This window comes from Cyprinodon tularosa, unplaced genomic scaffold, assembly GCF_016077235.1.
Source record: "Cyprinodon tularosa strain WSP-4 unplaced genomic scaffold, ASM1607723v1 ctg332, whole genome shotgun sequence".
In the NCBI taxonomy this organism is placed as follows: domain Eukaryota; kingdom Metazoa; phylum Chordata; class Actinopteri; order Cyprinodontiformes; family Cyprinodontidae; genus Cyprinodon; species Cyprinodon tularosa.
The window spans coordinates 702,399-728,375 of NW_024039044.1; the positions used below are offsets into that span (position 1 = coordinate 702,399).

General features: G+C 36.7%; 1 protein-coding gene across 1 annotated transcript; it reads right to left on the bottom strand.

Moving 5' to 3' along the window:
• Positions 1–3,556: 3,556 nt before the first annotated feature.
• On the bottom strand, positions 3,557–24,225 carry hsf4 (heat shock transcription factor 4). The gene is made up of 13 exons (XM_038293919.1): positions 23,678–24,225; positions 19,840–19,948; positions 19,632–19,759; positions 18,072–18,196; positions 14,102–14,177; positions 13,539–13,606; positions 10,183–10,276; positions 9,455–9,573; positions 9,121–9,351; positions 8,930–9,047; positions 7,238–7,303; positions 5,613–5,704; positions 3,557–4,225 (listed from the first exon to the last, which is right to left on the bottom strand). The coding sequence occupies exons 1-12, from the start codon at positions 23,801–23,803 to the stop codon at positions 5,645–5,647; spliced, it is 1,320 nt and encodes a 439-aa protein (XP_038149847.1). The 5' UTR covers positions 23,804–24,225; the 3' UTR covers positions 3,557–4,225; positions 5,613–5,644.
• Between the last annotated feature and the right edge of the window lie 1,752 nt (positions 24,226–25,977).

Below are 25,977 nucleotides of genomic sequence, written 5' to 3' on the forward strand. Positions count from 1 at the left end.
AATGGTCCAATGAGCCGCAGGTGTGCAGGGAGGGACAGCGAAGACAGGGCACCTCCTGGTGGTGGAAAAAGGAAACACACAAACAGGCCACACAAACTGGATTCCTAACACTATCAGTCGAAACGCCAATTCTGGAAAGACAGGCAAATATCATCCGATTTATCAACAGGCCAAACTATTGAAGTATTGGACAAATTCTAGTCCTCATACTTATATTTATTTTGATATTCCCTTCTTATATTTATAGTTATCTTTAAATAAGAAAATTTATATAATTATGGAGACATAGAGCACAAACCATCTCAATTGTAAAATGTGTTAAAACAATGTAATTTGAACAGTGTTGGTTAGATTTAGTCATATTATCAGAAATGCTTTAGTGTTTGTGTAAATTGTTGCAGACATACACAATACGTTAGTACAAATTCTTAGATATGTAACTATCATTACAAGAAAGTAATTAAGCATGTTGTTTTTTTATAACTTTTTTATTTAGGTTGACCAAATACATTTTTTTATACACAGGTGGAATACAAGTTCAGTAACTGTAACAATACGCTTTAGTCTTTGCAAAAACAAGAAAAAAAATCCCACTAAATGCATCATATTTTGAGCGACTTGTGGCCCACTTTCAAAAGCACCTAAGTACTGAGATTATCCCTGTCCTTTAGAGACAGTGTGTACTTGCTTTCTATTATCTTTTGCTAGCAGAGCAAGTGCTGTGAATTTGTATGTAGATTTATTCATGAACGTTCACAGTGCAGAGGTGCTTTTGGGATGCCAGGCTTTGTTAACAGCAGATGTCTTTTCAGCCACTGAACAAAAATACTTCCTTATCCATCTGCAATCCCAACGAGCATAAATGCCATTTTAACACACATCTATTCCCTGCCAGTGCAAATGATTAAAATTTAAAACAGAATAAATTAGGAACACAACAGCAACTGAATGTGCAATTCATCACCCCTTGAAAAAGCCATTTACACTCATATGATGAGGAACAAAAACAACTGCTTAGCCTAAGGATATCTTACAACTAGATTTTTTTTAGTGCAATTTCACTTATTTTACACCAAAGGTCACTTTTCTTTCATGTACAGAGAATAAAGCTCAACCAATTAAACATTAACCTGGAGGTCACAAAAAACTATTTTAGTCTATTCAAGAAAATATTTAGGCATATTAGAAAAACCTCTTTTTTGTCTCTGAGACTTCTGAACTAACGCACTTTGCATTTCCCTAAAAGTGAGACATTGCGTTAATTGTGGGAACATGTTCTACTGGAGTTTCAGTCTGTTTGAGAAAAAAATGTTTGTGCAACAGTAGAAATTTGATGAAAAAAAGCAACGCAAAGCTAAAGCTAATGTGTGCTTTTTTTGAAACCATGTTTGCGGGTGAAAAGGTTACGGTACTGCCACTGCAAAAGGCACCCAGTAGGAAGCCAGCAGCTTGACCACAAGCTGCTGGCTTCCTACTGCTTATGTCACTTCATTGTACTGTAATAAGTGCTGAAAGCTTCAGTGCAGCTCAGCATGAATGGCAGCAATTTTAGACTCTCAGGCTAACTTTCTCCTTCAGCTGTGCATCTCATTGTAGTCCGCTCTACTCCACAACTCAAACTGCAAAATGTTCATGTCCTACATTCCAATGGTCATCTGTGCATTGCAGTATTCTCACAGTTCTGTACAATATTGCACAATTCAACTTATCTGCAGCTACTTTCTCCTAATCACATTTTCACAAATAATTGTTGCCTGCAACCAATGCTGAGCACAAAATAAGTTTACACAAAAATGGAAAAAAAAAAGGTAGTAAATGTTCTTAATGTTATTTTACAGTTTTTAAGGTTTGCAAAAGTTCTGTTACAGATTAAGTTGTAAGAAACAATACCATCACACATGTGGTAATAAAAACTCCAGCTCCATTTTCAGATGTACTGAATTGTTTTCAGAGGGAAAAAAAATAGGAATTGTTTGATTAAGCTCTATATGTGCTCTCACAAACATATCAACTAAATATGTATCCATATGCAGCCTCTGTGAGCTTTACAGAGTGTCACTCTTCTACAACCAAAAAAAAAAAAACATGGCCCAATGTCAAACCTCTGAGATGTAGATGGTGCAGAATGAAGAACTGGTTAGGCTTCTTTCAAATAAGAAGTATTTTTGGATTATTTCACAAATAAAAATAGAAACTATAACATTTGGCCAATCAGTGCAAGGACATGTCAAGTTGGTAGGTTAAACTCCATCCATCCACATTTTCCTGCTTGCTTAAGAAAGGCTTCTGGATCAAGTGATGTTAGGATGGAGTTGAAGAGAAATGGTAGAAAAATGGATACATATTGTGCTTCCTATGTAATAAAGTGGCCACTGCTTTGGTTCGAAGAAAAGAGCTGAGACAAAAAAAAAACACACTCTCTACTCGGTGGTCTGTCTCTGTTCCACACCACACTTATGGTCAAGAGATATTGATCATGACAAAAAGGAAGTTCAACCCCAAACTTTAATCTCTCTGCTTTTTCTGATCATAGTAGCTTCATCTTGCCTGTTCCTCTTCAGCTGTGATGCTATCCTGGAGAGATCTATCATCTGGGCTGCTGCCATCAACATCTTAGATTATAGATGATAGAGTGGGCCTCTTTTTCAGTGCCTAGTCCGGTTTCTCTCCTAGATATAGCTAGGGGCTCAGCTTTTACTGTGAATAAAAGTAAGTCTCTCTTTCATCCCTTAGACATGAAAACTGGCTCAGTGCTTGTCTGCGTAACTGTTTCTTTCCTCAATAGCGCCACCTATAGAGCTTATTTACTGCTACATATTTTAACAGAGAAAGCATATATAGATCTGTGTTTAAATGTTCATTTTGTATGTCTGCTTCTCTCTCATCGAATCCCCTGTCAGCCTTAGCCTCACATTGGGCCTGGTTCTGCTGGTCTAAGGGAGCTTTCCTTCTCCACTGTTGCTAAATGCATTCTCACAGTGAGAACTTGCTGTAGAGCAGGGGTCTCCAGCCCTAGTCCTCAAGATCTACTGTCCTGCAGTTTTTAGATGCATAATTTAATCTTTGTCAAAATGACTGAATTATCTCTTCACTATGCCATCAAGTTTGGCAAAGGCCTCGTAGAGAGCCGTTTACTTGGGTCTGCTGTGTTGGAGCAGGGATGCCACTAAAACCTGCAAGGAGACCCCTGCTGTACAGTCATTACATGTCAGCACATTCTCATCCAGGAGAAACTAATCCTACAAAATCAAAGTCTCATCAATGGGCTGGTTTTCCCCAGAGTCTCATAGTCTGACTGTATAATCTGATTGAACTGTCTCTGAAAAGTGTCTTGAGTTGACATGTGTTGTGAATTGGCACTATATAAATAAACTGGATTAAAATTGAAAGGGTGAGGGGCTTTGCCCTGTAGAGCCACTGCTTCTCTGCAATGAAAGAAGGCAGTTGAGGTGGACAGGGCATATGCCCGTTCTACAAGATTCCTCCTGGGTACCAGTTTTTGGGCAAGCCCCATTAGCAGGAGAGGGTGGGAAAAACCAAGACTTACTGTTTTGGCCTGGGAACCCACAGATTGAGCTAAAGGCTGTTGCCAACAGAGATGGGTGACTGGTTTCTTTCCTGGACCTGTAACCCATTCATTCTTGAACGGTTAAAGTTTGGTTTACATTTGAATTCTAGGCTATAAAACTGCTAAAACACCTCTCCTCTATTGTAGCACTTACAGTGATTTTTCAGTAAGAGTTTAGGAACTTTTACACAGACTAAGAACACTTACTTTTCAAATGCGCCACATTAACCCACATGATTGCCTTTCTTGTGCTAAATTATTTAAAACACTTTTGCAAATAAATTATATATAGGAGGGAAAAAAACAAAAAACAAATTTCCTAGCTAGAATTCGCAGAAAGACTAAAGTGCAGAAGCCAAGAATGAGCATTCTGCATCCATCTGGCTTTAAATGAGAATCATTTATAATGTTATTATAATAATGTTATCATTATCATGACAACATTATTTTGTTTCCTTAACTGCAAATGTGGACATCAAATGCATGTCAGCCAGCTAACCAGGAAGTAGTTAGTAAATCCCATTGTCCTCTTTCTTTCAGATGTCCTTATGTGCACAGAATGGAAACAAAGCAGCATGTAGGAAATAGCCTGGCAGGGCTTTCAGTTCAAACTCATGTGGAGTAGAATAATGAGTGGAACAGCAGCTTCTGTGGCCTGAGGAGAGAAACAAGATGGGATGTCAGAGTGTCTCTTCAGGCATTTAGCACAAGAAGAATTACCCTTAGGCTCAGGAGAGTTAACCTCAGGCTAAACTAGTAATTTTATTATTGCAACCTTAACTCCTACTCCCCTGTCTTCCGTGGGCCAAGCTGGCCAGGAACCATCTTCCTCATGCCTCAAGTCCTTCATTCATGCCCTGTAATAAGCTATAAACTCTTAAAGCTTTCAATAAACAATGTTTGTCTTCCTGCCACTCTTCCAGAAAGATTAAATCTATTTATTTAACTTTATGGAATGTCTGTTCTGTTGGCAGATTCTGAGTTTGTTCTCCAGAAGTACTGGTGGTCTTTGGCAGCTTCTTTGTAAGATATCTCCCATTCCCAGCCTGCATTGGGTACATTTGGAGGTGGTTTATCCTTTCTCCACATTCAGATGGCGGATTGAACAAAGCAATCCTCTCTAAAAGTTCCAACTTTCTCTCTACTGTTTTCCTGGACTTTCAGGATTTGTTTGTTCACTGATATTGTCTAACAAACAACAGGGGCCTTTGTAGAACACCTTGTTTTATACTCAGATTAAATGTCTATTTAAAAAAAAAACTGAACTTTATTGATTTCACACTGGTGAAATTTGCATCTGCATTTGACCCATACACTTGGGGAGCCCGGTGAGCAGTGTGGGGGAAGGGGCTTGCGCAGCGACCCAGAGTGGAGGCTGTGCGGATCGAACTTCTCAGATCACAAGCACACTGCTCTAACCACTAGGCCATCACTCCTAGTGATGAATTTTGAGGGCAATTGATTGCACAGGATTTTATTTAATGGGTATGAGAACAAAGGGGAATGAATAAAAATGCACACTGCCTAATACTACTAATTGTTTTGATTATTCTATATGAAAACAATATTAGAAATTCAATTAACTACACCAGTCTTTGCAGATTTAATGTGAAAATAAGTGATTTTTTTACTTTTATTAAAGCTATATTTAAGGATATTCAAATTTTTTTTAAAAGACCAGCCCTCAAAATGCACATGCACAACCCTGTACCCACTCCCGAGAGGGAACGCTTATTAAAGGCGTGTTAGAGCATGCAACAGCCCATTTCTCCTCGTGCACACTCTGTTTAAAAGTTGCTGTGTGTATTGCCTATACAAGTTTACTTTCCAAAAGAAGATTTGCAAATTTTCCACTATGTCAGACTCACAACTGGTAAGTGAAAATGAGGATGAGCACATAGGACGGCCTTACGTTAACATATCACCAGAATGATTGACAATTAGGAGGACGACTTATTTTGATGATCCACTCGGAAAAAGAAAGACCCCCACTGTACCTTAAATAAAGGGTTTAATTATGAGATCATATTTTGTTACCTACTGTATCAGTTGAAAATGACACTCCATGGCTCAGAGTCACTGATCTTCACAGCTGGCAGCTGGAAAAGCCTCTGCTTCCTGATTATGGAACATGTACTGTCAAAAAAACACATTGCATCACATTCATAAAGATAAATACTTTTTTTCTCAACACAGAAAATACTATAGACTTAACAAATTAGTGTAATCTAATGTGCTTCCTAAAAACAAACAGTGTGTCATGTGTCGTAAGTTCTGACTGTACCAAGGGGTTCAGTTCTCTCCCCCACTGACTTTCATCTCCACAAAGAAAAACCAAGCAGGGATAAAGAATGAATCGACTTTCCTTTAGGTTATTCTACAATCTGAACATTTTGAAAGGGTTCATGCACAGTTAACTTAGTGTTAAACATTTTTAAAGGTTTTCTAGCATGTATGTGGGATAAAAGGCTGTTGGAAATAATGTAGCAGAGAAGAATCTTGTTGTTCTCTATGCTATCAGTGGTCCTCAATCAGTCATCAGCATAATTAATGTTTATTAAGTCACTGAGTGTCCTTTAGCATTAGATTTTTGTACCATGGTAGTTTTTTTATTCCATCTGTTCCATCTATTTGTTATGAAAAATCCTCTGATGACCAAATGAAAGATTGCCTGATCTCAGAGCTTCAGCATCCTCTGTGCTCAGTAGGAATCTGGTGAGAAGGATTGGACCTTAGAGATGTTATTGATTACCTGGTGAGCTCAGGCTTTTAGCACTTGTCTCTCTGAGGCTGGAAATAAGACATGTCTTAAAAGGCCATCTGTTTATTTTGTTTTATGATAATTTAAAGATCATACTATCCAATATGATCATCTTCTTGACTGAGGCTTTCAATATTACAAAAGCGTAGGACACATTTATTTGTTTATCACAGAAAGTATTAAGTTTAATGATTGTTCTGCCTCTCTCCATCCATCACAGTATTGATAAATCTGTGGATTGAGAGTTTCGCCCTGCCCTGCCTTACTCCCAAATTACTCTAACTTCCATTACTGCTGTAGGAAAGTAGTCTGTTTCCACTTTTCTAACTTAATGAGGAGTTACTGATTTTTCTTCATTCTGGTCGTAAAGAAAAGAAACCTCCGCAAATGTTATAGATTTTTGACAAAAATCCTCTTGTATCAATGACATGATTCAGATGTTGACTCTTTTATATAGATATTAAAGGTTGACATCTTTTTATATAGATATTTTTCATTTTAGGATATTTGATGAATTGTGGCAGCTGTTCTGAAAAGGGATCTGAAGAAAATTCAAGCATTAAATTCACATAATTGTAATAATAATATTCTTTGCCATTCAAAGTTACATTATGGTGGGGGGAAAAAAATACATACGTGTATTTCTCTTTAATTTCCTTTCTGTTTTAGTTTCATTTCATATAGCTGGAGAAGTTGTAGTGATCATCCTTCTTATAGCTGTAGAAAGCTGACATATTGTTTTTCTATTTCATTAGTGCATTTGTTTTTGCATCCTCAAAGAGGGGACAAAATGTGCCAATAGTAGCTTTTAAGCTGGTTTACGTTATTTTTCTAATTCTCAGTTCACTCCAGACTAATTATGTTTGTGTTTTACCCTGCAGCTCCACAGATAATACACTTTGACTTACAGATTTGAGGTTGGACTCCATCTCTGTGAAGTTCCATTCAGTCAGAGGCAGGCTTAAACTGAAAGGCTGCAGAAACAAACAAACAATAGAAACTTAGATTTATATTTGTATTAAGTAAAATATGTATGCAATTTTATATGAATGTACTACAACGGTAACATTTCAGATGTTTAATTCCATTAAAATCAGCTAAATGTATAAACCAATTGATCTTTAACAAAGGCAGTTTTCAATAACTGCTCTATAGAGTGCACAGTAATGCTACCACAAGGCTAATTAGAATGAGGATCAGTAATTTATTTTAAAAAGCAACTTTTATGGACCATCATTATGGGAAAAAGGTTTCATAAACTTTTCAAAACTGTTTGAAGTTTTTTTTCTTAAAAAATTATTCAACCTTTGTACAGCTGATCTGGTTATGAACAAAGCAGGCAGACGGTCCAGAACTGTCAGTCTGCTTCTGCCTCGGTTGCACAGTCGCAGTGTCCAAATATCTTTCTAGGGTTCTTTTTCTGTCGATTAATGTCAGATGATGGCGGGGCAGGTGAATAAAGCAGTTTAATTTATCACACTTCCAGGTTGTTAAGTAGTGCGACCTAACCAATCAATCTAACCAATCAAACTGCAAAATAAACTAGCAGCAGGTTCTGTGGATGCATTGGAGAATGATGTTTTTTTTAAGTCTAGTAGAATTGGGCCCCCTGCACTAAGTGAATCGAACGTGATCTTTAATGTATGCAAAATACTTCTAGAGTTCAGTTTGAGGTAGTGTTGCGCCAATGCCATTTTTTGGCCCCGATACCGATACCCGATACCTGGCTGTGCAGTATCGGCCGATACCGATACCATAATAATGTAAAATAATTACCATCATGGCTTTGTCGAGCTGCTGCCTACCTTTGTGAAGCAGGAAAAAATCAAATACAAAGTGAATCCAGTAGAACTTTTTATTGCCTACCAGGAGTGGGTGACAATAGTTGATAAACTTATGACTCTCAAAATGGTATCGGTGCCCTATTTGTTGGTACTCGCCGATCACGATACCACCATTTTAGGGCAGTATCGGGGCCTCGTCCGATACTGGTATCGGTATCGGTGCAACACTAGTTTGAGGCCATATGTTGGAGTTTTTTGAGAGCACAGGATTCCCAAACACAGCAGCTTATCTACAGCAGAATGTACCAATGGTCCAGTTAAAGTTCAGAGCTCTAATGTGAGTCTAAATTTCAGAAATGTAGGAGACTTTTCTTAAACATCCCTTCCGGCCACTTCTAAGTATGTGTCTCGCTTTTAATGTACTCCTGTTCTCAGTAGTGCGACTAACAGGCTGTTGAATTCACTTAGTTATGCTGCTGCAGGACCGGATACTCTTCCCGATATCACTTCTTCTTTTCATTTTTTTTTCTTTGTATTGACCTTTTTGCTGAGCTGTGGATAACATTTCAGTTCCTTGTGAGTGTTCCCAAGCAGTCTGACATTTCTAAGCTGAAATAATCAGACAGTAAGTGATGCTGTTAGTTTCAGTTTCAAACACTACTGAAAGGCATTCCCATTAAATGTGCTTCTACAAGTTCCAGGAACAGGAAAGGGATTGTTTCTCACTCCATAACTGTATTTTTTTTTTCTCCCAGGTTGAGAGGATTGATTGTTTGGGACTGTGTCATCTTAACTCATAGCAGCATATCTACTTACATCCATTGCAGCGCCGGCTCCAGATTCTACAGCGCTCTGCTGGTGGCTCCTGAGCAGCAGCTGCTGCAGCTCCTCCATACTCATTTCTACATTCTCCACTGACTCAGAAAGTTCGGCTCTGCACACAGACACTGAAATTAAACACACAAACAAATCAATTCATTTCAGTGAGTTCAACAGGGTTTACATACCTGTCAGTGGTAGGTCTCCTGCTTCTCCTCTCTAGAAGTGAAGCTGCTGAGCCCCTCCCCTCCAGGACAGACTGTACCATGGCGACAGGGAGGACAGGAGGCTCAGAGGAGCAGACCTCACAGGTGGAGCTCATTGCCAAAGCTTCTCCTCCACCAACCCCAGCCACTTTTCCTCCACTGCGGACTCCTGGGCTCACAGGCTCTTCTTTGATAAGCATCATGCATTTCTCCCTGTGTATGGAGGCAGGAAGTTAACTATCTTCCACCTTTTGAGATCCTGGAGTGCTTAGAAGAAGGAAGTTCTATTATACTGGTGTTGAAGGTTCTGACTTACCTGCTGTCAGGAGACTGCATCTGAGAAGTCATGCTGGTTTGAGTGATGTCAGTAACATCTGAAATTATTGGTCCTCCTGTCAGTCCATCAGTAGAACAGGACGCAACATTGCTAGATGGCTGAGAAGGGAAAGGAGAAGAAAGAAATGAAGGCAAAGTGGTCTATAGAGTTTGGAAAAGGAAACTTTCTGACTGAAAACTTTGATTTCAGACTCCGGTTTGAAGTTGTTGCCCAAGGAGAAAATCTGAACTCCCTTTTCATGGTCCATCCTTCCTCAGATAGAATCAGGAACATCTGTCTTTTTAGTCAGAAACTTGACAATAATGAGTATCAGTGACAACACACTGCTTCCCTCTAGTGTTCAGTTAGCAGACTGCCCAAAGAGATCTCATCAAAATGTTTTTTTTTTTCTCTCTCTCTCTGCAGATAAGGATCAGACATTATGAATGAAGACAGTTTGGATTGATTTTGCATGACTAGCTGATAAGAGTGCGATAAAACACCCGCCCTGCCTGAATAACCAGACAGCTGCAGCTTCAGTGGATGTGGCTGCTGGAAACATTTGTACTAAACATGTAAGGTCAGTAGCTTGGGGGATCAGTAATGATAGAGACATGTCATTGAGAAAGTCAAAAGAGCATTAATAACTGCAGATAGATATTCAAACAAATCTGCTCATGCTTATTTACACTTAGGTCATTTTCTTTGTTATATTTTACTATACTCACCGAGTGGATGTAGTAAGATTCTTGTACTGACTCTACATGGTGGCTGAACTTGGGAGGAGAAGGGCTGGGAGAGCCATCATCCAACATCAGAGGCCTAATGGGAATAAAGTACTTCATTTAGGAGCACTCAAAGCCTGAATAATTGGCAGAGGATGCTTTACAGGAAGGAATGACTCATAACTCTATCAATAACAGAAGACCATCAGATTTTTTGTCAAAGTTCTGTGTTTGTCAATACTGTCAGGACAATATATGCTTAGCTTCACACCAGACACTCAAAGTTTTGGCATTTCAGCTAAACTCAGTTCAAGTTCAATTCAATATATGACTTAGTTTATGTTTATCATTTTATTTTACAAAATTAAATTAAAATTATTATGTAAATGATAAATTATTTCATGTTTTACTTATTTTTTTAAAGCTAAAATGACCTACAAATTATATTAGGAAACATTTAGCCTTAGACAATACACAGTTATGATGATTTATTTATTAAGGGCAACAAAAGCTTTTCTATCCACCTCGCAAGCGGGAAAAAGTTTTTGAGTGGTGAAGCAACACGGTGCCATGCAGATTCAGATGTTTGCTTGTTGGATTTTGGATTGACTTTTACAAGAAACATAAGCAATAAACAGATGTTTAATTGGCAATGGAGAGTCAGACATAAATTCATCAATCAAGGTAACAATCAGCACTTCAAGTCTACTACAAGCGGCGCAGCACCTCAGGGGCTTAAAGCCTCTACAGAGACTATATTTGTAGAGAATAATATAACTTGTCTGACAAAATAAAGGAGTTTGAAAGGCAAAAAGCAACTCCAGAGGATTTAGAGAACATTGAAAATAAAGCATGGTTCTTAATCAGTCATTTTTAAAAGTATTTTCTAAAGGTCCTGGAACTAATATTCACAAATAGAGAAATTACAAAACATTAAAGCCATTTCCAAGAGGTTTTGGTCCACTAACATCACTGCAGGGAGGCATTGGGTGTCATGAATAAGGTCACAGAACAAAAAGCTCTGCATTGCCTCACAATCCCTAGTTAAGGCCAGAGTTCTCCGATTCAATGAAAAGAAAAAGACAACATTATCTATAGGTGTTGCAGCCATTTATGCTAATTGTTTGTAATTTGTTATTTCTACCAATCTAGTTTTTGTCTTTTGGTATCTAAAATATATTGAAGTTAATTTAGAACCAAAATTTGTAATTTATTTTTTAGATTTGGAATTGTTAAGAGTAAGTTGTTAATTGTTAGAACCTCCCATTAATTTGAGTGATTAAGAGCAGACCATGTGTTGGGGGATTGTGTGGTAAATGTCTGGTGTGGACTGGAGGTTTTAAAAAATGATTATTTTTTTTACCACTTTTTTAGGAGCTTAAAAAAATAAATTTCGTTTCTACTAAGTTCCAAGACATTTTTAGTAATGGTACTGTAGTTGGGACTTTTTTGCTTTCACAATAAGTCAAGCTGCAGGTGCGTGCAAAACCAAAAACCACCTGTTACCACCCACTGCCTTTGTGTGTGTGTGTGTGGGGGGGTTGTTGGAACAGAAGGCTGCAACAATAGGAGGGTTGAAAGGCTAAGACCTCTGCTAAGCAAGACAAATGGTTAGGAAGGTCCACCTCACATCTACCAAAAAACATCTTTTGCATCCTCAGGGATTTAGATTCATCTTGTACACTAAAGGGAACCCCATACCACTAGTGAAGCAGGGTGGTGGCAGTATGATGGTCTGGAGCTGCTTTGCTGATTCAAGTATTGGACATCTTGGTGTTGTTAATATTTGTCATGAGTTTGAGACTTTAAGCAAAAATGCATCAAATATTCATCTGAGTGGTACAAAAAGGAGTCAAAGTCCATATGTAAATACTGCTGAGGGCTGCTGCATGACTGCAAACAGGCCTCCCATGCTAAAATATTATCTAATGATTTTACCAGAATTCTCTATCAAAACAACTTTAGCAATGGATGATAAAAGCTTTAATATGCTGTGAAGGGAGTTAAAAGCATGTATTAGCTTCAGGGTCCAATAATTGTTTGTGGTAAAGTTTTCCCCTTCAGGAATGAAATCATCATTTGAAAATTGATTTTTGTCTTAATTGAAATTATCTTTGTCTGATATCACAATCTGTTTGGTGATCCAAAACTGTTAAGCATGAGGAAAAAGAAAAAGGGAGGGAGCGATACTTTTCTTTGCACAATATAATAATCTTAATCATATCCAACTAAAAGCTACAGTAAATAGTTTTAATAAGAAAGCAGCTACTGGATTCTAAATTCATATCATAAGATAAGTCATTATTAAATTTGAACAGGTTTTAATGCAATTTAAGAAATGTATATATTTTTCAAGGAAAACCATGAAATGTCTATGCTTTTTTGAATCAAGGGCTTAAAGAGATTTTCTAACCCAAACACTTTGTGAAATAAAGGGATATGGATGGACGACTTAGAGGGTAGAGATCTAATTCATCTCTCCAGAGAATAGTTATTTGGACATTTTCAATCTACAGTACATTTACGTAAACATTTGTCATGCCAGTTACAATCCAAATGTGATAAGGAGTCAAAGTTTTTGGGCATATTCCCCCCAGTGTTTTAAGATGAATTCTTTCTTAATGTATCAACAAGTTAAAAACTGAATTAAAAAATAACAAAAACCGAAAACATATTTAACTTGGAATTTTAACTCAAGTTGTATAATTCATGTAGATCTTTAAAATCCTCCACATAGTTAACTACCAAAAGCAGCCTGAACCCTCTAGAGATTGGAACCTGAGACCTCCTGGATGTGAGACAACATTTATATTGACTAATGCAACAAACGAAAGGGTTAAACATCATAGGAAGTTCTGAGAATATGGTGATGTGCTTTTGCAGGTTTTACTTCTGGTTTTTGGAGTAGGCGGCCCACAAAATTATTGTAAGAATACTCTATGAATAATCCAGATGATGAGAAAATAACCCAAATAACCTGGATTTCAGAAAGATTAAAGAGGAAAACCTTCATTGGCATCTACAGTACTAATAGTGGCACAGACCTGGAAATCCTATGTTTTTTTTGTAGTCTTTTTTGTATTAGGGCACGCCTCGCCTTTCTCATCCTGGCCTTGTTCGCTCATAGATTCAGAGCTGAGCCAGCACTTTAACACATTGGCTGCAACAGGGTCATGCACTGTGTGCTGCCTTCACTGTGAGTGAAGCACCTGACTGACTGATTCAGCACTTGTCTCCATTCATGGCGCCTGTTCAGTTTGATCGTTTGGTTTGTCAGCTGAGGCAGCTGCCCTGTTTGTCCCATTTTTGTTGACTGTTGCTCTGGGGGTGTGGGGGTATGTGTGTGTGTGCGTGCTCACAGTTTTCTCTTCAGGCCCACGGCATTGGGTGTGCTGGACTGCATCTGGCTGAACAGGAAATGGATCAGCTGGTTAGGAGAGAAAAAGCACAGCATGAATCAGCATCGTTCTTAATGCCAGACAAAAAAAAAAAACACCTCTTGAGTCAAAAGTATACAATCACTTTGGCAGCTGGTTTTAACAAAGAAAAAAATGATTTTAGTAAATTTTTATACAAGAGAATGGAACCTCTCGGTTTGTGCAGAATTTGAGTTATTAAAAAAAATGAAATCAGTTTTATTCATTGATGAGAAGGAAAATAAAGATTAAAAATTTCAAACATTTTTTTACAAGTAAGCATTAATCTCAGCTTAGATGCGAGTGGCTACATTCTGGAATATAAGTAAAACCTGGATTAATTTAAGATGTATGAACATAAATTTAGGGGAATGGAATAAGCAGAACTGAAATAATTTGCTGATCTAAAACCTGTGGAGTAAAATTTCCTCCCATCACCATTAATTCAATTTCTCTGTTTTTGTTTGACTCCCTTGTAAATGATTTCTATGAAGACATAAGCTCACCTTGTTCATGACCTTCTGTTGCTGGGTGTGGTTCTGTCTCAGTGAGACCACCTCCCTCCACAGAACCTCGTTCTGCCTGCAAGGCAGAGCAACAAACAAGAGCTTGTTTAGAAAGTCTGTTAAACAGCTTTGACTCATATATATATATATATATATATATATATATATATATATATATATATATATATATATATATATATATATATATATATATATATATATACATATATTTATATATATACATACAGCTGTTTTGTTCTGTAAGGTGGCCCAACGCAAATCAAATGCAACCTCAGTGGGTGCAGGATCAATGTGAACAATGTCAATGTCGCAAATCTAAACAGTGTGGTTGGAATATCATGATCAGAGAGGATATGTATATATATAAGAAAGTGATTTACTTGAAGTTCTTAGAGCGATGTACAACATGTTTGAACCGAACAATACAGTTTATAACAAAATTCTGCCAAATACTAAGCAAAATGATCTGAATTTCTAAACTTGAAAAACAAAGAACAAACTGTATCTCTTACTCCAAAATTTCACTAATTGTCCATGTTCTTACTAAAACTACGAAAGTAAAGCACTTTGACCCAACTCTAAAGCCTATCCATCCCAGAAGATACGACTCAATATACTTTTGTTAATCTATAAATCACTGAATGGCCTAGAACCGATATTACATTACATAGACAGCAGGAAATAAGCTAGATTTCCTTCTATCTTTAATCAGGGTCAGACATTTCTTTTTGTTCAAGGTCAGTTATGCAATTACAAAAAAACAGAGAAAGGCACATAGAAGTGATCTCGTAGAGTCACTCAAAGAAATGTTGGAGCACAATTAAATGAATGATGTTTCAGTGAACATATTAACGTGAACAGCCAAAGAAAACTATGATCAAACAGGCTTTTAACCTTGATTTGAGGAAACTTAGCACTTTCACAGTTTTCTGGGAGTTTATCCCAGATTAGTGAAGCATAAGAACTAAAATATGTTTTATCAAGTTCTTGGCATGCAGTAATGGCACTTTTAAAAAAAATTTTCTGTCACCATCTCTTTTAAGCACATGGTGTACCATCCTTCAAGTCTGATGCAAATCAGTGACCAACTCGTCTTTCTCCTGGATTGATACAGTTTGTTGTTTGGATTAAGTTTAGTCCTTGCAAAAACACAGTTGCCTCTGATTAAAACCTGTTTTGTTTTTCCCATGACCCAGATCAACTCTGTCAACTGTCAAACCAAGGATTAAAAAAATATTTATTTAGACTCTTGCAAGACAGTAATAAGCTCCTAAGTCATACAATCACAATTCTGTTTTTTTTTTTTTTGTAGCTTTATATTACAATAGGATTCTATCTGTTTATTTCTGTGTTTCTGTAGATTGCATAATATAGAGAAATATATGCTTGAAATAAAATCTTCAGCACTACTTGAGCTGTCTGATTGTTCTCTTGCAACATGATATACCAGAATGTCTTTATTTTCAAATTGATTTATCGAGACTGGCAAAGCAAATATGCAGGTTTTCAGAAGGCTGCTGAAAGGAAGATAAAAACTATTAACACTGTTGTTTCAGCTCACGTCAGTTTTATGAAATAGGAACAATGAAAGTAACCTGGTCTGTGCATTATTATTAAGATGTTTTAGACGTCAGGATTTTGAATAAAATGAAAGAAACACATTACTGGAACACATGTGCTCCCATTTCTCAGTTTGTCACCATGCGAGTGTGTGTCAGTCAGGTGATGGGGTGAACATTCTCTCTTCACATCAGCAAACAATACTGAGCACAAAGGCGTTCCTTCAAACAATGGACCCCCGAGCAGCTATTTTCAGCATCAATGGCCTCTGGAGAACACGTCAGATCATCTGCTGAGTGTTTCGTTCCACCATAACAAGGAGAATACCTGACAGCCCAGAAGCAGGTCTGACTCTTTAATTCTAGGAATCAGAGCAGAGGTTCACAATCATTTCCAGCTGCAACTCACCCCCCACTTAGTGTTTTAACAAATTCTACATGAAGATGAAGAAAAGGTTGATATTTGTGTTAAAGCAACAAATTACCAAATGAGATGTAATTGTTCCTTCTGTTCACTGTAGTTTCTCATCATTCTTAAAAATGGGCAAAACATGTTTACAGTCTTTTTTATTTTTTGGTTTGGCACAAAAACCAAGGCCTCCAAACAGGGCGGTCAGTGAAGAAGGTCATGGCGGTGGAGGTTGACATGTCTGGACGGAACTTAATTTCCTCCCTTGACCATAGGTATAGTGAAAGATTTGTGCAAATTTTTGAAAAGCCCTATCCACTTAAAAAAAAAATGCACATGCACAACCCTGTACCCACTTCCAAGAGGGAACACCTATTAAACCTTTGCGAGAACATGCACAAGCCCATTTATATTTGTGCACACTCTATTTAAAAGTTGCTGTTTGCATTGCTCATACAAGCTTACTTTCCAAAAGAAGATTTGCAATTTTTCCACTATGTCAGACTCACCACCGGTAAGTGAACGACTTAAATAAACATATTGCTAGAATGATTGACAATTAGGAGGACCACTTATTTTGATGATCCCCCCGGAAAAAAGAACATCCCCCACTAGTCCTTTAACTTTTACACCAAACCCTAATGGTATGTTCCATTTGTCCTCAGAAGTTGAAATTTCAAACTTCGAGGTTTTACATATTAACTGAAATTGTGCTGAAAGTTAGAACTACAAGTCGCAAAGTTTTTATTAAAATTTTTATTCATAGAAAGTTTTATCTAAAATGATTCAACCCTTATTTCAAATTAGACTTACTGCAAAACCAAAAAATGTTCTTCCTAACAATAACAGAGTCAAACAGTAATGCTTTAATTACTCAAATGAAAACAATGACCTATAGTGGATGACCTACAGTATCGAAGGCTTCATTGGTTTTATCAGATGTGCTTCATATAGAGAAGTTGGAAATATATGGGACTGTTGGGGAAAACCTTTTATAGCATGTTAGAAATATGGCTGAGTGAAAATGGTGCCTAGATGGAAGTTCAACTGAAGAAACTGATTGCTCGCCTACATCCACCTATGACACAGCCAATCAGCTTTGAGCCACACCTCCACGAAAGCCAATCGGCATCCAAAGTTCATCTTAAAAGGCCCCCGATCCGCAAAACATTTGCTCCTGTGCGCAGGCGGTGGTTGCGCTGTGACTTCATTCAGATGACCCCGTTTCAACCCTCCTCCAACATCGTAGCTAAAGGTTCATCAAAGTTTTACTGCTTTCCACGTCTCATTTTAACCGGTCCGGCAGAAGACCGCCATGTTGAGCCTGGTTCTGCCAGAGGTTTCTTCCTAATGGGGAGTTTTTTCCCCTCCACTATTTAGTCCTGCTCATGCGTATCTATCAAAATTCAGTGCTATGTTTCCTGCTGATGTCTGAGCGCCAAAGACCAAGTGATTGTATCAATACATTTCTTCTAATTGTCTTTTCTCTTCGTGTGAGTTTTTCAGATTGAAATGTTCAGAAAACTTCCAAACAAGCAATGCTTTGAACCTTTAACTGACTGAAAACCACCTGCAGCAAGACTTTATGGCAGCCATCAAGATTTCCGTTTCCCCAGTGAAATGTATACTAAATTCTGCATAACAGGATTCACACCTGGACTCTGATACAGATACAAACAACTGACTCAAAACCACAAGTCAGATCTAATTTGACCACAGCTAGATAAGAAGATGGTTTCATGATTCTATTGTGTGAACCACTGAATCAAAAATGGAATTTTTTAAATCTACAGAAGCATACCCTAAAAAAAGCACCATGTCAAACATAAAGCATGTCAGTGTCTTCATGATGCTGTAAAACTGCTTTGGTATTCCAACAAAACAATGAAGCATTTTGAACGCTTCATTGCAGAGCCGTCTGAATTATTTAAGGAGCAGTTCTATTTAAATAAGTAAAAAACTAAACAAAGTATTTACTCACTGCTTCATGTCCTGCATCTGACACTCCATGTTGTCCTGCTGTGTCCTCAGGAGCTGAACTTCATAGAGTAGCTTACTGAGGTCCTCCTGACGAACTTTGGTCTCCTCGCTTTTCACAATAGACACCTGAACATGTGGAAACAATAGATTACAAATAAAACCAAAAAAAGAAGCATAAAAAACTATGAAACTTCATTTAATTTGATCAGATTCATACCAAATCAGATATCTGGTTCATCAGATTTATATTCCAAGCTATAATAAAGTTTTTTATTTTGTGTTTTAAATCTATATACAATTTGAAAGTGAAACAAACCTACTTTCCCCAAAAGCCAAACATTATCATATGCACCCCAAATGATTTAACATAGAAATCAAATGAATCAGGGGAGTTTTCCAACAGACAATGATGAGTCATGAAGAGCTCCTTACATATTCTCTAAACAATATGTAATTTTAAAAAAGCACCTTATTCTCTTATGCACGCTTACTATTTACTAAAACACTGCTGAAGAAGCTTGTTTTAAAGACGCACGTTTGAGATTCAGGACAAGCCAATAAAGTACAGGGAGAAAAAAAATCATAAGAAGTGTCAGACAAAAAAAAAAAAAAGCCCATGATCCCAAACAGACAGTCTTGCAGAAACAGGAAAAGGCTGGAAGGATGACCCAGTCAGCTACCTGCTGGCATAGAGGAGGCCCCAAATGGTTCAAGATTTTGATATATTGTGTTGATGGTGACTATGGGGTAAGATAACTGTAAAAGAAAAAAAAGCATATTTGTCTGAATTTGTGAACATTCTTTAATTTACAAATTCAGACACCTATGCATACCATCTTATTGACAGTTATCTTATCCCATAGGACTTCAATTTGAAAAGGTGTGTTCAATACAATTTCCTCTGTCATTCTACTTTACTAGATATAAATGTATTAATTGCCTAATTTGTGTTGATTTCTTTATCATTAGATGACATGGGTTGTTACAAATGTCTGCTTCAGCAGGCTGGCTAGAATTATATTTACAGAGAAAACAGCTCGTGTGATGATTCATTTCTGCTGTGTAATGTTAATGATAAATGGCAATGCAGAAGTTCCTAAATTTTTCCAAGACATGGCCCTTGCAACGGCATTATCTTTTGACAGAGGATCCTCTATGCTAACAACAGACAATGCTACAAAATTGTTCAGCTGACTATAAGAACAAAACAAAAAAGAAATGAAAAAATAGAGAGTGTTTCGGGTCTATAAGAGCAATATGCATATCATTGTAGAAATGTAGATGTGCTCTATAATTTGTTTTTGATTGGATTATTGGCATTTTATTGGTTCATAAGGTAAGCAGAGATGTTCCTTTGTTACTTAATAAGGGAAAGAACCTCAAAGTTACTGTTTCAATACTCAAAATTTACAATTTCAATGTGGTATATTATAACAATTTGGTATGTATGTACAATTTGGTATGTATTGGTTTTGTAATTATTTCTTTATTTTTTCATATTTTACCTTAAACTATCTGAAGATATCCCTATGATATTGGGAGGGCGTGGTGGCATACATACCTTCCTCTTGATGTGCTCCAGCATATGCTCATGTCCTTGTAGAAAGTAAAGATGTTGGAACTCTGTATCATCTCTTTCAGGCTTTACCAGGCCGCTTTGCTCAATGTTAACCACTTTACGGAAACCATCTGTTAGAAAACAAGCAGAATAGAGAAGTAAATAGGATGATGAAATGAAGTTAAACGAGAAGGCAAAAAGGCTTACTCACACATGTTGAGCTGTCGAACGAAGCTTGCCATGTTGTTGTGTTTAAAGTATTTTGGTAGAACCTCTTTGGCAAAGCGTCCCTGATCAAACACGTGAAAACTGGTTCCAGTCTAAAAAGAGTGAGAGGTCGTCAGTTCCGAAGACAATTACTGAACACATCTTTCAAAGGAAAAGGAGAACAGAATTGAAGCATAAATCCACCAAAATACTGTTTAAATTTATTTCTGTTTATCTTTAGGAACCCACAGATTACTGCAATAACATTTGTGATTTAAAACACCAAATATTCAGATACATTAAGTTGGGGTTCATCGAGACAAACTGACAAATAACTGTTATGGAGATTTTTAACATGTACCGGTACTTGGATCAAATCACTTTATTTACCTATTATTTTTAATTGGTCTGAAAAGTCAAGTGATGCCTACTCTTCACCTTCTGTTCAAATTGGTCAAACATGGCCCAATGTTTTGTTTTCTCTAAATCCTTAGAAGGCTTTATTATTTCTAAAAAAAAAAATAAAATAAAAAAAAGTTGTCAAGATGTAATTTCTTTCAAACATTCCAGAAAAATGCTTCTGGAAAGAAAAAAACTGCTGCTTGCCCCTCATTGTAGTCTTGAAAAGTACAGTTATTCCTTTCAAACAACCTATTGTTAATTTCTTCAAATGTTGTCAAGATTTGTAGTCTCTCTTTGTAACAAGATTATAAATGTAACCAACCCCTATGGTAAAATAGTTTAAGTCTTTAAGCGTAATTTGGGAACCTGGGTTTCAATCCTGGTTGTTTTATTTAGAGCATTCAGTGTAAAACTTTGCAGAACTTGAGAGCATTTTGTAACGACTTGGTGTTATGATCCCTGAATAAGGGAGCAGCTGAAAGTACATAAACAGACAGTTATAAAAGTTACTTCCCTATCTGCATGAACCACTCTGAGCACAGATGATCATTTCATGTGTAATGTCACAAACAAAATCTTTGTCATAGGTGGAAATCTTCCAATGGAAACTAGCATTTCTATTTAACCAGATTTCCTATAATGAGGTTAACAACTCAGGCATTAGGCACAGTTTTGTCATTGTGCCAAAATAAAAACAACACCTGGCCCATCAAAATTTAGTCAAATGAATTTAGTTTATTTATATAGCTCCATTCAATAACACACACCTCATCTCAAGGCACTTTTCAGACACAATAAAATCAAATCATCCAAACACATTGGTTTAAGTTTTTCTATCTAGACAAAACCAGCTGATTCCATTGAGTCATTGTCCTTTTGTTAAACTTTTATTGTCATTACACTGTCACAAGCAACAAAATGAACTCTTTGCATTTAACTCATCCCCTTGGGGAACAGTGAGCTGCCATTGTGCGGCTCCCAGGGAGCAGTGTGGAGTTAAGGGTCTTGCTCAAAGAGCAAGAGTGGCAGTCTGTGGGAGTATGTGGGACTTGAATTCAGATCCTCTGAGACCCAAGTGCAATGCTCTAACCACTAGAACACCACTCCTCTTTATTTTATTTTTTTGCAGGATTTGTTGCAGGATTTTTTTTTTCTGGATAATCATGTGATGAAAGTTGCCATTCGGTTGCATTTTGCTGTTGATTTGACAGCAATCCCCCCTACCAAGCATGCAAACATCGACACTGGAGAGGAAAAACTTGCTTTTAACAGGAAGAAACCTCCAGTAGAACTAGGCTCAGCCTGAGCAGCTTTTTGCAAAGGCCAACTGGGGTTTCAAAGAGAAAGAAGCAGACATGCAAAAGGAACATAGAACCATTGCCACAAAAAAAGTTCTATGTTAGCAAAGGTAAAAGAAAACTAGCTCCATAGGTGACTCTCTCTACAAAAGATAGAACAACAGTTAAACAGGTAGTTCTTACCTTTACAATGGTACCTAAAGGTTGTATGTGGCTCTGATAATTAAGGTGCTATTCTTGATTTATTTCATTTTTTTAATCACAGGAAGAGATTGCTTCTGATACCACTCTAGCCTTAGTAGGTTAAGACTAGACTTACAAATTCCCCTTTTGATAATGCTTATAGTTAGAATGATTTAGGATATCCTGTGCCATCTCTAGTTAGGCTGCTATAGGCTTAGGCTGCTGGAGGACATAATCCCCACTTCCTCACTCTACTTTTTCCCACTGCTTTCCAAATTTGCAATTCATGGCATGACATTTATGTCAATAAAGAATTTATAATCCAATATGACTGTGTTTAATTATAACAGTTCAATTCTACAGTTGAATAAAAGCCTAATGCTAACAAGAGATCAACCAATAAAACTTTTTTTAAGGTACATGGCAAACATGACACAATGATAACAAAAGTTACACAAGTCAATTAAAAACTAAACTTCAGTAACAATAAATAGCAAATAGAGAGAGAAGCAATTCATACACTTCACGTGATCTCATGAATGAATAAATAAATCATAGTAACACATGTATGCATGTATGTTGATGCTGTCAGTAGGTGGAGAGTGATGTATTAAATATATCTGTTAGAGCCAAAATATAGAATCACCTACGAGTTAAGAAGGACAAAATTTACTTGAGAAAACCTTAGAACATTCAGTAATTTTACCGAAATAGGAAATTGCTGAAGAAATATGTAGCTCAAAGTTTGTATTTTTTGCTGTGTTGTTCCTGCTAGGGGAAGCCATTAAAGAAGCTCTGTTACCATCGACAATTTTCTTTGTATTTTGCTTTAAAACAGAATATACTCTTGAATCAGTGCTTCTCTGTGTTTGTTTTTTTTCTGTGTGTTTCTGTTCAGTCTTTTTAAGGCTCAAGGCAACAAGAAAACTTTTGTCTTGTATGGAACTAAGCATTTCATCCAATCAAAACATTTTTATTTGTCTTTACTGAAAAGAAGTTTGGTCTGTTACTATTTTTTTTCAATTTCAATAGGTTTTTATTACTTGTTAGAAATATTTCAAACCTTTAGGGATTAAGGCTCTACGAAGCGTTTTGGATATTATTTTGCCTCTTTTTTCCTGCCAGGTGTCAAGTTGATATTATCCTATTTACAGCATTCTGCAATGGGGAGCAAGTCAGGGCCGCATGACCAGTCAGCATCATCAGCAGGACCCCTGTTCCTTAGCCTTTCCAATAGCTGCAGAATGTCGTTTTTCATTGTGCTGATGAAAATTAAATGGAGGTCAGTGGAAAAGATGATATCTTAAAGACAGGCCATTTTGGACCTTAATGCATAATTATTGCTTTAAATCTTGTCTTCTTAATGTACTTTTCAAAAATGTAGAGTAAATCAATGCGTGCGAGAGAATCTAGCAATATCTTCCCAAGTTTGTTTTTTATAGTGTTATTCACAATGATGTTTCTTATCTGGAATATGATTCCAAGTAAATTCTTCTCCATGCAAATTTGAAATTATGTCACAGGTTAATAAAGTCTTGGTTTTCTACATTTTGCAGTGAAACAAACCTGGAAAACTTTCCTATGTTCTGTAATGCCTGTGCATCTGATATGCTTTGTTAGGGTAACAAAGGTCTTCTTGCTCAAATATATATATATGGTTTTTTTTTTAAAACAGGCAACATGAGACTATTCGCAAAGATGTCTATCTACTTCAAAATATCTGACTGAGCTTATAATAGCATCTGTTATCGTGGAAGGGTTGGAAAAGAATGCCACACGTCAAATGTTGAATCTTTAATCTTATTTTCAGATCTTTCAGTCAAAAAAAAAAAAAACACATTCAGATCTTATTTACTACTACATTATCTGAATTATTTCGGCTTTAAGAACTTATTACAAAGGATTTATAAACCAACATTATATATAGTTTTTTTTTTTTTTTTTATGGGTTGGACTCACAGCGCTCCAGCAGATGAGGTGGTTGGTTTCTGGATTCTCCACCAACGTCCACAGCTTGGTGAGGAAAGCTGGCACGTTGTTGGCATAGTTGCCATCCGCACCTGCGATACCTGGAGACTCCTGCATTTTCTCACCTCGTCCACTTCACAGCAGGGAAACCAAATGTATGGTAACTTCTTTATGTGTTGAAAGTGCAGCTTCCCTGATTAGTCCATGTTAAAGAGTGATTCCTCACTGATAATCCCAGGTTTGCCTCTTTGGATCCATCTCAGTTGTTTGACTGTGACAAATGTTTCTTCCTCTATTTACAGCAAAAGATTTTTCCTCATCCTACACCGCCTGTCATCATCCAACTAAACATTTTCACAGAAGGTCCAGGTCAGCACACAGAATACAAGACAACCCCCACGTGGCCTCTCTGTGACAATCCAAAGAGTTCAACAATACACTGATGACATAAAAAAGGTTCTATTGTAAACCATGAAAGGGGTGCTGGTTGACCCGGACACCACTGGCCTCACTGTCACTGTGTTCATACAGAAAAGATGCATCTTGTATTATACCTGAGTGACTGTAACTGTTATAATGTTGAAAAAAACCAAACTGCATTATTATGAAAACTAAAATCAAATGAGTTTTTTTTTTTTTGCGCTTCAGAAAAAAAATCCTATATAGGTCTAGCTATTTATAGTCATCCACACCTTTATTAGAGTATATTGAATTGTGAAGAGATGCACAAATTATCAGTATGTTTTAATTATTTCATCTGGCTTTTAAAAACTACTATTTGGGACTTTTAAACATCTTTAAAACACAATTTATTTTTCGGTTTATAGATACAGAGCAGACCACATCAAGGATTTTTGAGAATTACTTCTGGTAGATTTTCACTATAACCTTCGCACCCATATGGAATATAATGAAATCAATCTTATAAAGTTTGTGTGTATATTGATTGAAACTTGTAAGAATACATCATAAAGGGAAACAAGATGCAAGTTTCTTAATAAGCTGGAAAAACATTGAAATATCTTTTGTTGAAAAATGTAATTAAACTTATATGACTTACCAAACATCAGTGATATTAAACTATTGGAAGAGAGATAAAAGGAAAAGTTTTGTGTCACCAATGTAAGATATGAATAAACTACGCCCAAATGTGATAAAATTTAAACAAAATTAATGAGTCTTCAAAAAGAAATTGACAGTTATCGGCAACTTAAATAATTTTGCAATTTTAAATGTTTTAAAGTGTTTGTAATATGATATGGAATCTATTGCTGTTGGAGCAGTTAAACATTTTTTGCATATGATAAACACATTACATAAATGTCAATCTTTTAGAATAAATGATTGTATTTTCACATTACTTAGATTCAGTGTAGTGATGCTTGCATCTTCAAATGATTTTGCATTTTTCACATAAATAAAAAAAAATGCTGACCAGCAAGTAAAAACTACCCAGTTGTGTTCCAAGTTGTACAATAGACCAGTGTTTTTCAAACCTGGTCCTCAAGGCATACTGCACTGCATGTTTTGGATTTTTCTGAGCTTCAGCACACCTGATTCAGATGATTGCAGTTCAGCAATTATCTGCTATCAATTGATAACAGGTGTGTGAAAGCTGGGAAACATCTAAAACATACAGGGCAGTGTGCCTCAAGGACCAGGGTTGAAAAACACTGCACTAGAGAACACAGATAAAGTCGCTGGTTGGCTGCATAAAGAGACATGTCTGACATTAGATCCAATGATACTGAAACAACAATGATTGTTAGATAGAAATCTTTTCAGTTCTATGTAACGTTTGTACATAAACAATCAATGATTTTTTTTAGGACTAACATTTAAATATGCTTTAGCTGAATAGATGACTATCAGATGCATTCATCTGAGAGAGGATACTTAAATGTATCCTGCAGGTGAAGAGGACTTTCTCTTAGTGGGTTTATGTATTTTAGATTTCAAAACACTAGATGGTGCTACTGTATATCAGATGGAATGATGGTTTCTTTGACATTTAAATACAATCCAATTTCACACAATAGCCTCTTTTAGCCTGATACTTTCAGCTGTTTATGGACTTTTCAGCTGATCAGATGGTTGAGACTGAATACCTGAAAATCCATTTTAAATTACAGTGTCAGAAGGGAATGCTGTGCTGAGGTATGGGCAGGAAATCATATATGATGTCTTTGATTTCTTATTACCTCCACACTTTGGACTGGAGGAGACATGCATTTTTCTTCATTTCCCCCAAACATCATTGGCTGATTTAAAAATCCTACTCCCTAATACAG

Coding starts and splice junctions, on each gene's coding strand:
- hsf4 (XM_038293919.1), bottom strand. CDS start 23,803: ATGCAGGAGTCTCCAGGTATCGCAGGTGCGGATGGCAACTATGCCAAC. Junction 19,760..19,839: donor CGTTCGACAGCTCAACATGT/GTGAGTAAGCCT, acceptor GTTTTCTAACAG/ATGGTTTCCGTAAAGTGGTT. Junction 5,705..7,237: donor TGGAGTCCAACCTCAAATCT/GTAAGTCAAAGT, acceptor TTTTTTTGACAG/TACATGTTCCATAATCAGGA.